Here is a 13429-nt window from a genome sequence, read left to right on the forward strand (position 1 = left end):
CAACCGACCCTGACAAAACAATCGTGCACATTTAATTCATTCCTGATCGAGGATGCTGAGACAAGCGTCAGAAGGCTGCATGCGTTTTTACCAGGATGCAAACGGCTCTCAATGCGTTCTGCACGAAAATGATCTGTGTGGTTATGCGAAACAGTGCAGCAAATTCATTTAATTGAGAATTTAGAATTGAGCTTACGAATGACCATAGTGCCTATCATGAGAAATGTTCTGTATTGTTGAAAGGAACCACGCCCACACTAGCTAACTGGTCGTGATCAGAATTAGCGTGTATTAAGGCGACATTTAAAATCTATTTGCATGTATTGATCATGAATTAAGCACTTTTGCCTTGATTGTGTCAAATAATCATTGAAAAGTCTCAGAGAGGTCGATACTTATAATCTTGCACTGCAGTACTACAAATAATGATGGGCTGCATATTACACATATAGACATGCAGATCAAACTGTAATACTTAATGAGAGGTTCAGATGTGTGTGCTTAGTACATAAGGTATGTTAACATTTTGTCATAGTCATACCACAGTTGTCCTTGTTTAGATGTATTTGAAATAAGCCACTTACAGTTAGCTATTCATTCGCTGTTTAAAATGTATTCAAACTTAAACTAAGCAGCCCAGCGTCCTGCACTCAAAAGCCTTTGACAGTGTCCCATTTCAAATGATTATAAAACATCCTTCAACAGTGTATATGAATATTTGATATGAAAATTTGCTTCAGCCAGTTTTTCTTATACCATTAGCAGTGCCGCACATTACTTCTACTCGGAACTTGAATTTCAAGCAACGAGCTTGAAACTCGCCAAGTGGACGACGGCTGGCCAATCAGATCGCTCGATGCCGAAAGTTTACCTTATATGGACGGAGCCGGCCTCCGCGCCGGATATATAAGCGTATGACCCACCTCATGCTCAGCATTGCGAGTTTTCAGTGCACGCAGAGAAGATCTTTACATCCCTTGTTCCCAATAACCTACTAATACACAGGTGAGAAAGGCTTTAACAATTATATACATTTTATGTTCCATAAGGCGGAAGTTTAGAGCTTTAATGTATTTGAACATGAGATTTAAAATTTTATCTTGGTATGTGAATGAGCTTTGGTTCTGATAATGTCGTGTATTTTGAGTAAAGATGTTTTAACTTATTGTGCGTTCAGTGAGCTGTATTTCCATGGTTACAAGTTTGTAGTTATTTGGTGACTTTCAGTGGCATCAACCGGTAGCTTCGAATGAAGGATTGAAACGCAGCGTCTCTTCTGTAACATTAGTAAAATGAATGGCAAATGGACATTCTCGTATGAATAGTGGGTGTGGCTACTACTGTAATGCTTTAACAGGCATCTTTGCCATCAGACCTTTTGGGTCCGTTAAACGAGTGTCTAAATGGTCAGTAGTCTTGACTAAGACTGAGCTCGCTCTTTCTGAGGCTGGTCATTCAAAGTAGCTAAACAAGATGGCAGTTCTTTGATGTTTGTGCATGTGGGTTTTCCCGCAGTGTTAGACGAATCTGGAGCTCTTTTCGCGAGTTTCGGGCCTATCGATGGTGGTCGTTTGGCAAAGCGCTTATCTCGGCCTTTGAAACTGGGAGTGGTCACGTCTGTGTTGGTCCGATTCCACACGCTGAATCGGCGGCGTTGAGCTGCTCCGACTTATTGCCATATAAGGCAATAGTGAGACTGCCTGACCACTTCCTTTTGTCTCAAATCGCTCGGTTTCAACCCTGCGCCTTTGCGCCGCCTACTGGGCGGCCGGCAGCTCTTATAAGTGATTGGAACGGAGCCTGAGAACTCGCCGCCCACATGATCTAATCGATCCACGATTACTCCCTTTTTAACGATTTTAACTTCTTTACAGCCATGGATGAGGAAATCGCTGCCCTGGTCGTTGACAACGGCTCCGGTATGTGCAAAGCCGGTTTTGCTGGAGATGATGCCCCTCGTGCTGTCTTCCCCTCCATTGTTGGCCGACCCAGGCATCAGGTATGATCAGTTGAATTTATAAAACACAAATGGCAATGCACGAATTGATCAGAATTTTAAGTGTGCCTCTGGGCAAAGTTTTCACTTGTACTATTGTAGTATTATAAATTGTGCAATCAATACCACCTCTGTCTTTCAGCTTGACCAAAAAACAAACAAAAAAAAAAAACTCGTGCAACCATGTATCTGTAAATTCTTTTAAAGATTGTCACTCCTTCTGTTATAAAACTCGTATGACACTGAATTTACCAAGTCTGTCCTGTACTTGTTTACAAATGGATGGTTGCTTGAATCTTCTATTTCCTTCCTTCAGGGAGTGATGGTTGGTATGGGACAGAAAGACTCATATGTTGGAGATGAGGCTCAGAGCAAGAGAGGTATCCTGACCCTCAAGTATCCCATTGAGCACGGTATCGTGACCAACTGGGATGATATGGAGAAGATCTGGCACCACACTTTCTACAATGAGCTGCGTGTTGCCCCAGAGGAGCACCCTGTCCTGCTTACAGAGGCTCCCCTGAACCCCAAAGCCAATAGGGAGAAGATGACACAGGTGTGTCTCATTCACTATTAAGTTCTGACCAGACTTTTCTATTGCCTCCTGTTCATTTCCTTCCTGTGCATTCCCTCTCAGGCTCTGTTCTCTGCCATGATCTCCTGTTAGGAGGGTCAAAAGGTTCATTTTTTTCTCTTGCAATTTCTTGCATGGTGTCCTCTAAAACTTGATTTAACTCTTGCACTCTTGTGACAAATTTAGCATGGCCCAGTTGTGCTCCCTTAACCATGCTGTGCCTTTTTGGTTTAGATTGGGATGCATTGGCTACTTGGTCAAGGTTTGCCTTTAACTCTGAGTAACTCTTCTTTCAGATCATGTTTGAGACCTTCAACACCCCTGCCATGTATGTGGCCATCCAGGCTGTGCTCTCTCTGTACGCCTCCGGTCGTACCACTGGTATCGTGATGGACTCTGGTGATGGTGTCACCCACACTGTGCCCATCTATGAGGGTTATGCTCTTCCCCATGCCATCCTGCGTTTGGATCTGGCTGGTCGTGACCTGACAGACTACCTGATGAAGATCCTGACTGAGCGTGGCTACAGCTTCACCACCACGGCCGAGAGGGAAATTGTCCGTGACATCAAGGAGAAGCTGTGCTATGTGGCCCTGGACTTCGAGCAGGAGATGGGCACTGCTGCCTCTTCTTCCTCCCTTGAGAAGAGCTACGAGCTGCCTGACGGACAGGTCATCACCATTGGCAATGAGCGTTTCCGTTGCCCTGAGGCTCTCTTCCAGCCTTCCTTCCTTGGTGTGTTTCCCTTTTCAATGAGTGACTAGTCATTCTTAATTTTGCTTACAAAGATGACTAACGTTCATTTCTTGTGCAGGTATGGAGTCTTGTGGTATCCATGAAACTACCTTCAACTCTATCATGAAGTGTGACGTGGACATCCGTAAGGACCTGTATGCTAACACCGTGCTGTCTGGTGGTACCACCATGTACCCTGGCATTGCTGACCGTATGCAGAAGGAGATCACCTCCCTTGCTCCTTCCACCATGAAAATCAAGGTAGGTTTTTATTTTACTTCCCCCCCCCCCCCCCAATGGGTTGGGTTTACAGTGATTTTGAGCTAACTTGTTCTCCTCCTCGTAGATCATCGCTCCACCTGAGCGCAAATACTCCGTCTGGATCGGTGGCTCCATCCTGGCCTCCCTATCAACCTTCCAGCAGATGTGGATCAGCAAGCAGGAGTATGATGAGTCTGGCCCCTCCATCGTCCACAGGAAGTGCTTCTAAACAGAACTGTTGCCACCAAAACTGGCCATGCAGTAGAATTCAAATGAACGACCAACCTAAACCTCTCAGATGACATCAGCATGGCTTCTGCTCTGTATGGCGCATTGACTCGGGATGCGGAAACTGGAAAGGGAGGTAGTTGTCTTGTGGGGGAGGAGCTTTCCCCGAAAGGACTTCAATGTACATTTTCTTATTAGTCATTCCAGAAGCGTCTACCACTTTGCCCTCGTCACAGTGGGCATACATGACCTTGTTATAGTGTTTATGTAAATTTATGTACTCTATACATTGTTTCTTTTGTACTTAAGCCTTAAACATGGCCCAGTTTGTTATTGTTGCAATAATGGGGAAAGCTTTTCCTTAAAGTAAAGATCTTGCAGGATTACCCCAGGGTATGTGGATAAGGGGCAATCCCTTGCAAATGTAAGCTAGGGTGTCTCTGTACACTGACAAATAAAATGTGCACATGTAAAACCATACACTGACTACTGTCCTCCTGGATGAAGCAATTTTCATTTTGAATGCATTGAGACTGCTTTTAACTAGTCATAAAAGCTGGTAAAGGTTTTGGAGACTTCTATGCTAATGTGAGCAGCAACAGTTTAGACTACATAGTTATTACAACTGAGATACTAAGTCACTCTTATCCCAGGTTAATATGCAGAACCTAAGCCATTTATAGGCTTAACTGTTAAACAGTCTGTGGTGCTATAACAAGCTTGTTTTGAGGGACCCTATCTCAAGAGACATTAACTTGACCAATGGTGGGGGTGGGACTATTTGATCAATGGCTGATGGGATTTTATTCAGAGTGGTTTGCAAGTTATTTTTGCAGTTCAGTTTACTGGTGCAGAAACCACATGCTTGGAGTGATTTTTAGCACTGGCATAAATTCTGTGTTTTCTAGTCTTTGGCCAATGATCAAGCAAGAAGATCTACTTTAAGCCTGAAACATGGTCCCAGGTGTGTTGTCTCCAATGTAAGGAAATACCATTATCTGTACAAGCTTAAACCGATCTACCCAGTGTTTTGAGTAACTGCTCTTTATGGATTTGTATTTGACCTGAAATATGCCACAGGGTGACATGAACTCTCAGTTATGCTAAAGCATTTGTGGTGTTTGGCAATATGCAAGCAGACATTTTAACTCTGCCTTTTAATCTTGGTTTAGCGACATCTAGTGATCAACTGTTGCCTTTTCTGTCCTAAGGCAGTTTTTGTTAACTTATATTTTTTTTTTTTTGCAAAAGCTGTTTGGAAGCTTGAACTGCATCCACCTGGAGATACATCCACAAGGCTGATGTAAGTCCTGGCAAGTGAGTTTACTGACAATGTTTCAAGCAGATAAACGAGTATTGTACATCCATGCACATGACTACATTAATAGCCAATTTCCTTCCCAAGAGGAAAATCTGACTTGACAGGAATTTTTCTTTTCATAGACATTTGCACAAAGCTTGTTTAAGACACAGGGGTGGATTATGACTAGCAAGGGCCCATCTTTCAGACTGAATTCTTTTAAATCTGAGATCCACGCAATCCATTTTCGCTTAAGCGTCTTTTAATACTGGTTCTGTTATTTACAGTCAGATTAATTGAAACTGCACGGATGTGGTAAAGAAACTGCTGAACTGCACCAAACCCTTTGAATATTTAAGAAAAATAAAAAATAGACTTGCTGCATCTATGCATGGGTTTGGTGAAACTCTGCAAAGAGTTCAGTTAGTTCTGGCTTGCGCTGCCATATCTTTTCTAACTCATCAGCGTTCCATTCGGAAGTGATCATCCCTATAAAACTTTAAGACAAGGTTTTGTCAAACCAACAATTTTTTTTGTCTCGACAAACTTTACGGATCTAGTTAAATCGGTACTTTTGAACCACACAAAATATCAAAATCTTATTTTTCCCAACCGCCAGAGCCAAGTTATTTTTTGTAATGTAGGGCAAACATGCAGTTATAGCAATGAATAGTATATAGTTTGTGTATCTTAAGAGGACGCACTGGGCTTTTCAGAGATGCCAAATGTTTTGGAGTTTGGCCATGACAATTTCCTCTCCTTGCTCTAGAAATGTATGACATTACAATTCAGCACCTCAAATGCAATATGATTTATTTTTTAATCTATGGTTTTATACACCAAACACTATATTGATGTTTTTTTAAAAAAAGTTAAATTGTAAAACCTTTTTTAATATTAAGATCACATTATAATAAACCATGAGATATGTATAAAAACCACGAGATCTATATAATGACGGAGCAAGCTGCATATGTAAAATAAATCACACTTCAAATATATCTTTAAAACTGCTATGCCAGTATTTTAAAAGCTTTTTTTTATTGTGGTGGACATAAATGGAATGACTGAGAGATATACCTCAAAAGCCTGTTATATCATATCTGATACATTTTCAACACGATTTGTCTATAAAAGTATGACATTCTAAGTGAGCACATGTTGCTTCAATAAATACTCATTTTGAAATATCAGTACAAATATAATAGTTATTGTACTTTTTTTTCCTTTATCAAAATCAGCAAAGATTTCACATAAAAAAGACGAGTGCATCACAATGTGAAGGTAGCCATTTTGGAAAATATATTACTAGGCCTTCTACTTCAAAAAGTGCATGGAAACTTTCACCAGGAGGCAGTAAACATCTAGTACACAGCATACAATATGTAATATAATTTTTTTCAGCTAAGTTTTAATTATGTTGATGATGTAGAGGCTCTAGAAAGTCATGTATCAATTATGATACAAGCGGCATTATAGGGTTAAAGAGTGGCTCAACAAATTTAATTAGAGACAGGAAAGCAAAAGGGTTCTATAAGAGGACTGAGGGCCCTTATAGTCACAGGGGCCTATTTAGGGGACCTTGTATAAGCTGTGGGGCCCACATATTTAAGCTTATATTAAATATTTGTTTTCAAAGTAGATGGGCTGCGAGGCCTTGCAGCCCAGGGCCCTCCCAGACCTCTGGTAGTCAAGGGCCCCTGGACACTGGCCCCATTGGCCCGGGCCGTAATTCACCTATGGTAAGAAACATCTGCATTACATAAGCTTACAATTCAGCAGAATATGGCACATATTCTATATTAGTAATACAAATAATGTTGACTTTAAGAACATTTATAGTTACATAACGAATTAAAGGTTCACTTTTTTTACATAATTTTTTTCCTCATTAAAAAAAGTTTAACTCAAAGAGATGAATTGCAGTTTTGCAATATATGCAAGAAAACATGACCACTCGCATTAAAATGAAGACTCCAGTCATAACAGTAACCGGGGCCGGATGTAGGCAGGGGTGGGCTAAGCACTCTGATGCGCCGGGTCCCATTGATTCTGCGGACAGTATTAGCTGATAGTACCGTACGTGCTCATGATTCATAGCTTGATATGTGTTTTGCAGGACGTGTGCTTCTGTTTCCCCTGTTGTTAATTCGGTGTCGATGTGAGAGGCTGTTTGTCTCCTCGTGTCTTACATCTCTTTTATACAAATTTTTACAGTGCTGTGATAGTTTGTTTGTTGTTTGTCATTGCGCTTTAAACTACGCTGTTTGCCATGAAAATAACCTTTGGTGCTTACATGAATTTACTTTCCATCCATCCAAATTCTTGTATTCCCTAAATGACTTTACACATATAGTTTCACTGGTAAAAATATAAATACCCTTTACTGCCCTACAAAGGCCATACTCATTAACTAACATTGAAACTGAGAAAAATGGCTTGAATTATTTTGATGTGGATTTTGTAATTACTGCATTTTCACACAATGTTTACTCTGGATTTCGGCAAACAAAACAAACTCATCTGTCACTGGACAGATCATAAGAGACCTGTTTCATTAATAACTCTATTTTGCGTTTTGCCTTTGTGGGGCAGGATCATTGGTTATTACATTTCTGTCAAACAGAAAGAATTGTCATCATTTAATATTATATAATTACTTCTTTAAACAGTTCCCATCTGTGTCAAATTTTAGGTTCTTAATCTTGAACTCTCCAATTAATATATTTCCTTTCACTCCATCCTTATTTTCCTCCTTGATATTATTTCTCTCCACTCCATCCTTGCATTCGCGGGGACTCTGATTTGTCTTTGTAATTTGCTTTAAGGCTGTAATTCTAATTACTCTGAAAGTGTAAAGTTGTCAGGGCCCACTTCAGTCTTACGATATCCAATGTTTATCAGTTTATTTATTTCAATATATTTTTTAATACGGGGAATAAGTGTAAAATATAGTTATATGCCTTATGATCTTGACGGTTACGTCATGTCATGCCAATTAACAGTAACCTTATAGAAGCCGTTTTATTCTACATGTAGAGGGTCCGCACATGGATTTTGCTCTTATGGAAAGAAATTGGTACCTTTATTCACCAAAGTGGCATTCAACTGATCACAATGTATAGTCAGGACATTAATAATATGAAAAATTACTATACCGATTTTAACAAAAACCATAGGCCGATACTGATATTTTGCAACTTTCTTTTTTCTATCAGAAAACTAGTTTTGCTTAAGAGTAATGTTTAAAAAATGTACAAAGAGGTATGAAAGCTTTTTTTTTTTACTTCAGTAGCACAAATGGTGAGTGAGTCTGTACTTTCGATTTAATTTCTGTGAGTCAGTTTAATGGACCATTTTAATGTTTTTTTTTTTGTAAACATGCCTTTTTTTTTTACAAGATTACTTGTAAAAAGTAAATTTTTTTTTAAACATTTTGAATCTAGTTCAACAATTAGAGGTAAACTATATATATATATATCAGTTTCACTGAATCTGTGCCAATAGTTGCTTTTTGGAACTATTGGTTATCGGCATTATCGGATTTTTGGCCGAGAGCATACAGATAGCTATAGGCCAATAACGATACCGATATTTTGCAACTTCATTTTGTCATCAGATCTTTTTTTTTTTTTTTTTTTTTTACTTAGGAATGCTTAAATTTACAAAGAGGTACAAAAGCTTTCACTGTGCTTAACATGGGACTTAACACTAAACAACCCTGAAACACATCAGGGACTTTTATTTTGAAATTAACTTTCTTTGCATGCCCTCACTTCAATTTAAAAAACATAATTTTCAAAGGAACACGGTGAAATAATAATAAAAATAAAAAAATAAATAGAAAACTGTCGGCAGCTATCGACAGAGCTATTGCCGATAACCGATAGTTCCAAAAAGCAACTATTGGCACAGATTAATCATAAAACCGATATATCGGTCTGCCTCTATATACATTGGATATGTTCAGCACATGACAGGCCAAAATTTTAAAGAGCCATAAAAAGACTAAATATGGTAACATTATTGATATGAAAAAAGTTTATTTTGTACTTTTAAAGCATTTTTGCACTTCTGTTTTTGCAGTTTAAAATGCAGCCTTTTATGGTTTAGTAATCGAACAAGGCCATATTGTGATTTCAATCTTAATTCAATTAATCATGCAGCATTAATGGATGTCATACTGATATCTCTGAAGTCAAAGTCTGCAAGTTTCAAAGCGTTTTGGAAAGGTTTCCCTTATGTAGCCTATAGGTAAGTGCTGCTTTCACAACTGTCATGTTTGTAAATGTTTTCGCATTAACGCGAGGATGAGAGAATAAAAACGTTATGCTCTTAGGAATGCCAACACTTCTACATATTGTGGCTATTATTATTTCTGGATTGTGCATTTGAATTCAGAGTTTTTACCAAGTGTGTTACTAATAAATCATAAGCCATCGGCTTTTCATATTGACATTCAGGATTACTTTTAAAATGATTACACTAGGGGTGGCCTGGATAGTTCAAGTAAAGACTGACTACCACACCTGGAGTGGCAAGTTCAAATCCAGGGCATGCTGAGTGACTCCAGTCAGGCTTTCTGAGCAACTAATTGACCCGGTTGCTAGGGTGAGTAGAGTCACATGGGGTAACCTCCTCGTGGTCGCTATAATGTGGTTCGCTCTCGGTGGGTGCGTGGTGAGTTGTGTGTGGATGCCGCGGAGAATAGCGTGAAGCCTCCACATGCGCTAGGTCTCTGCGGTTACGTGTTCAACAAGCTACGTGATAAAATGCGTGGATTGAAGGTCTCGGACGAGGAGGCATCTGAGATTCGTCCTCCGCCACCCGGATTGAGGCGAGTCACTACGCCACCATGAGGACTTAGAGCGCATTGGGAATTGGGCATTACAAATTGGGGAGGGAAAAAAATTTATTACACTGCAGATTACAGAAAACATGCTGTAAAATATCATTTGTAACATATTCCATTAGATTATACTAGGTCAGTAACTTAAGCTAAATGTAAAGTGGTTAGAAATAGCATTTAAGCATTGCATAAAGTTAAATGTTCACATGACAATTTACACAAGGTGTATTTCTATTTCTGCTGCTCCAAACTTCACTGCCTGCTCATATGAATGTTTTAATCTTAGTGTTTCACCGCTGTTGGATCGCAGCTCTTATATGGATAAATATTTTCTGATGTAATAGTCTAAATATTAAATGAAACAAATGACAATAAAATGCAAAGTAATCTCTTCAGTAATCAAAATACTTTTTGAATGTAACTGTATTCTAATTACCAATGATTTAAACTGTAACTGTAGTGGAATACAGTTACTAATATTTTGTATTTTAAATACGTAATACCGTTACATGTATTCCGTTACTCCCCAACCCTGTTTTCATGCTTATTTCTGATATGCCGATGGTTTTAATTTGGTCAATAGTTGGACGATAAATATCGGCAGCCGATACATCGGTGCGGTATTTTTAATTTCAAATGATATAATCATTAAAGGGGTCCAAAGGGGCTAAAAGCACACCTTAATGAAAATGTGCTTTTTTTATGGTCACAAAGTGTATCAAAATGGTAAAAATACAATTCTTTTTATTGAAAATTCATGGAGCAAAATAGTACTATTGTGTAAATATAGGTGCAATAGTTCCATGCAAACAGGATGTTCCCCTAACGTTAGCATTTGGTTATTTTTTGGGGAACCAATTCCTAACATTCTAGGAACGTTCTATTTGGGTTCTGTTTTTTGCAACCATAAACCAACGTTTCCAGAACGTTGCAGGGAGGTTTTTGTGGATAACCTAATAAGAACCTACATAGAATGTTCCCTAATGGTCAGTTTTAGGTTTTATTTTTATAACCATAAACTAACCTTCCCAGAACGTTGTTAGCTAGCTGGATTATAGGACAAAATGTGTTATCTTTTGAGACATCAACATCCTTTTTAGAGTAACAAATTAAGATGCTTATTCACAATAACCACTTCAGAAAAGGGTTAACCATTTACCTGTCAGGCACATTTGGTATTTTATAACATCTCACCTGGCAATGATGAATCCACGGCTAGGTGGCGCTATTACTCATCAGTACTTCATAAGACTGTAGTGCGGGTTCTGGAGGCTGGAGGCAGTGTTTTATTGGATGAAATCAGCCTGTGGTTTCACTCTTGGATCAATCGCTCAGTCATGGCGACCGGGAAGGCGGCGAGTTCCAGCGCTTAACTCGGGATAACAAGCAATATACCAATAAACCGCGATTTCGGCGCGTGCACAGCAGCGTATCTTTACGGAATACGATTTAAAAAACATTTACGGACACATCCACGTGGAATACTCATTCGGGTTAAAAGGTAAGGACTTTATGGCTTGAATGCTTACATCTAAATGGACCGGCCGGTTTTCCTAACTTGGCGCGAAAAAGAGTTCTACGATCAGAGAATCGCTGTTACATTGTCGCGATCTCCAACACGATTAAATTTTCGTACACCGCGACTACGGTTGCCACGCGTCATATCGTATCTTTAGTGTACAGTATGTTCACACCAAAGCTTTACTATGGTCATGTTTTATCTGTAGTTTACTATAGTTTTACTCAAACTTCAAATAACAAGAAATGCAATGGTGATACCATGTTTTTTGGGCATACGGTGATCTTATCTGAAGTACCTTGGAGTGCCATAGTGTTAATACCATCACTGCACCATAGTAAAAGTATGTAAGGGTCACTCAGCATGCATTTCACTATCATATAAAATTATTGATGTATATAATCCCATAGCCAGGTGAACCTATATGCAGTATAAAGGAAGATCATTTGTTTTAATTGCATGCATTTTCTGCATTGATTTGGGAATGGTTGTAGTGATGCTGTATTTTAAGTGGATGTGGGTTGTAGGGTGTAGGGTGGTTCTGCTGATCATTTGCACCTTATGGACTTTCCCTGTCATATGAATTCTTGATTCTAGTAACCCACAGACAGCTTAACCTAGTAACATCTGATCCTTAGGGATTACTTGAATAACCCACATCTGCTGTGCCACAGGATCAACACGACTGGATGTGGAATACTGCCAGTCTATTACCAGATTTACCACCCAGATAGCACATGTTCATCTCCGAGATGTCTGTTTTAGATCTTTTCATCTGGAAAGCATCACAGTCTAATTAACATCTTCTAAACATCTTAAAACAATCAGATTTACAAACATTTTAAATCATAAACGTCTCAAAGACGTCTGCTGAACGTCTTATTGACACCTGAGAGGAAACATCTTGTAGACGTATAGCAGATGAGCAAACAACCTAAAAAATACATCTTCCAGATGTAAACCCACACATCAAGTAGACTTCTGGGTGATGTACGTGTGCTGTCAGGGCATGGTAATCACGTACATCTCCCAGACTTCTATTAGATGTGTGTGTATGGATCTGGAAGATGTCTATTTCTCTCAGATGTCTTTGAGATGTTTATGATTTAGAATGTTTGTAAATCTGATTTTTTTAAGATGTTTAGTAGATGTTTATTAGATTGTGATGCTTTCCAGATCTAAAACAGAGGAAATCTCAGGGATGTATGTGTGCTATCTGGGCACATTTTCTAACAAAATAAAACAAATTGTAGATTTTTATATATTTTCTCCATCTTTAGATTTAAAATCAACATATTTTATGCCATAATTAGACATTCAACACCATGCCCTTATAGAAATTTACCATGGTAATCATAGTTTTTCAGCAAAATTCCATAGTTACTGCTGTAAAATTATAATATACTGTAGGATCTCCCTCAAACCTTCTTTGTTGAGTACAGCAGTGGCTAACACCAGAAAGTATCAATAAGTGTAATAAAAATTGTATTTAGGTGTCATCTATATTTAAGAACACAAAGACTTATAAGAGGATTGTAATAATTTAAATAAGGCAGTTTAACTAGATTTCTACATTTTATGACATATATGTAATTGGTTTTTGCCCATGCAAAAGTTAACCCCACATTGCTAAGGTGTTCTTGGGTGGTTGCTAGGGCATTACTAGGTGCTTGCTAGGATATTCTGAATGGTTGCTAGGGCATTACTAGGTGGTTGCTAGGATGTTCTGGATGGTTGCTAGGGCATTACTAGGTGCTGGCTAGGATGTTCTGAATGGTTGCTAGGGCATTGCTTGGTGGTTGATAAGATGTTCTGGATGGTTGCTAGGCCATTGCTTGGTGCTGGCTAGGATGTTCTGGATGGTTGCTAGGCCATTGCTTGGTTCTGGCTAGGATGTTCAGAGTGGTTGCTAGGGCATTGCTAGATGGTTTCCTGGATGTTTTGTGTGGTTGCTAGGACATTGCTAA

At 39.0% G+C, this 13429-nt stretch overlaps 2 protein-coding genes across 3 annotated transcripts in view; both read left to right on the top strand.

The window, feature by feature from the left end:
* Window positions 1-849: 849 nt before the first annotated feature.
* Window positions 850-4274, top strand: LOC127443511 (actin, cytoplasmic 1). Its single transcript, XM_051702193.1, has 6 exons — window positions 850-1005; window positions 1875-1999; window positions 2313-2552; window positions 2867-3305; window positions 3385-3566; window positions 3652-4274. Exons 2-6 carry the CDS (start codon window positions 1877-1879, stop codon window positions 3793-3795), a joined length of 1128 nt encoding a protein of 375 aa, XP_051558153.1. The 5' UTR covers window positions 850-1005; window positions 1875-1876; the 3' UTR covers window positions 3796-4274.
* A 6980-nt stretch (window positions 4275-11254) lies between these two features.
* Window positions 11255-13429, top strand: part of LOC127443491 (FERM, ARHGEF and pleckstrin domain-containing protein 1-like) — a 102868-nt gene continuing 100693 nt past the window's right edge. For both annotated transcript variants that reach the window (XM_051702159.1, XM_051702160.1), the window contains exon 1: window positions 11255-11444. The gene's annotated coding sequence lies outside the window, so the exon portion shown is untranslated. The remainder of the gene's footprint in view (window positions 11445-13429) is intronic.

This window comes from Myxocyprinus asiaticus, chromosome 7 (assembly GCF_019703515.2).
Source record: "Myxocyprinus asiaticus isolate MX2 ecotype Aquarium Trade chromosome 7, UBuf_Myxa_2, whole genome shotgun sequence".
Classification (NCBI taxonomy): domain Eukaryota; kingdom Metazoa; phylum Chordata; class Actinopteri; order Cypriniformes; family Catostomidae; genus Myxocyprinus; species Myxocyprinus asiaticus.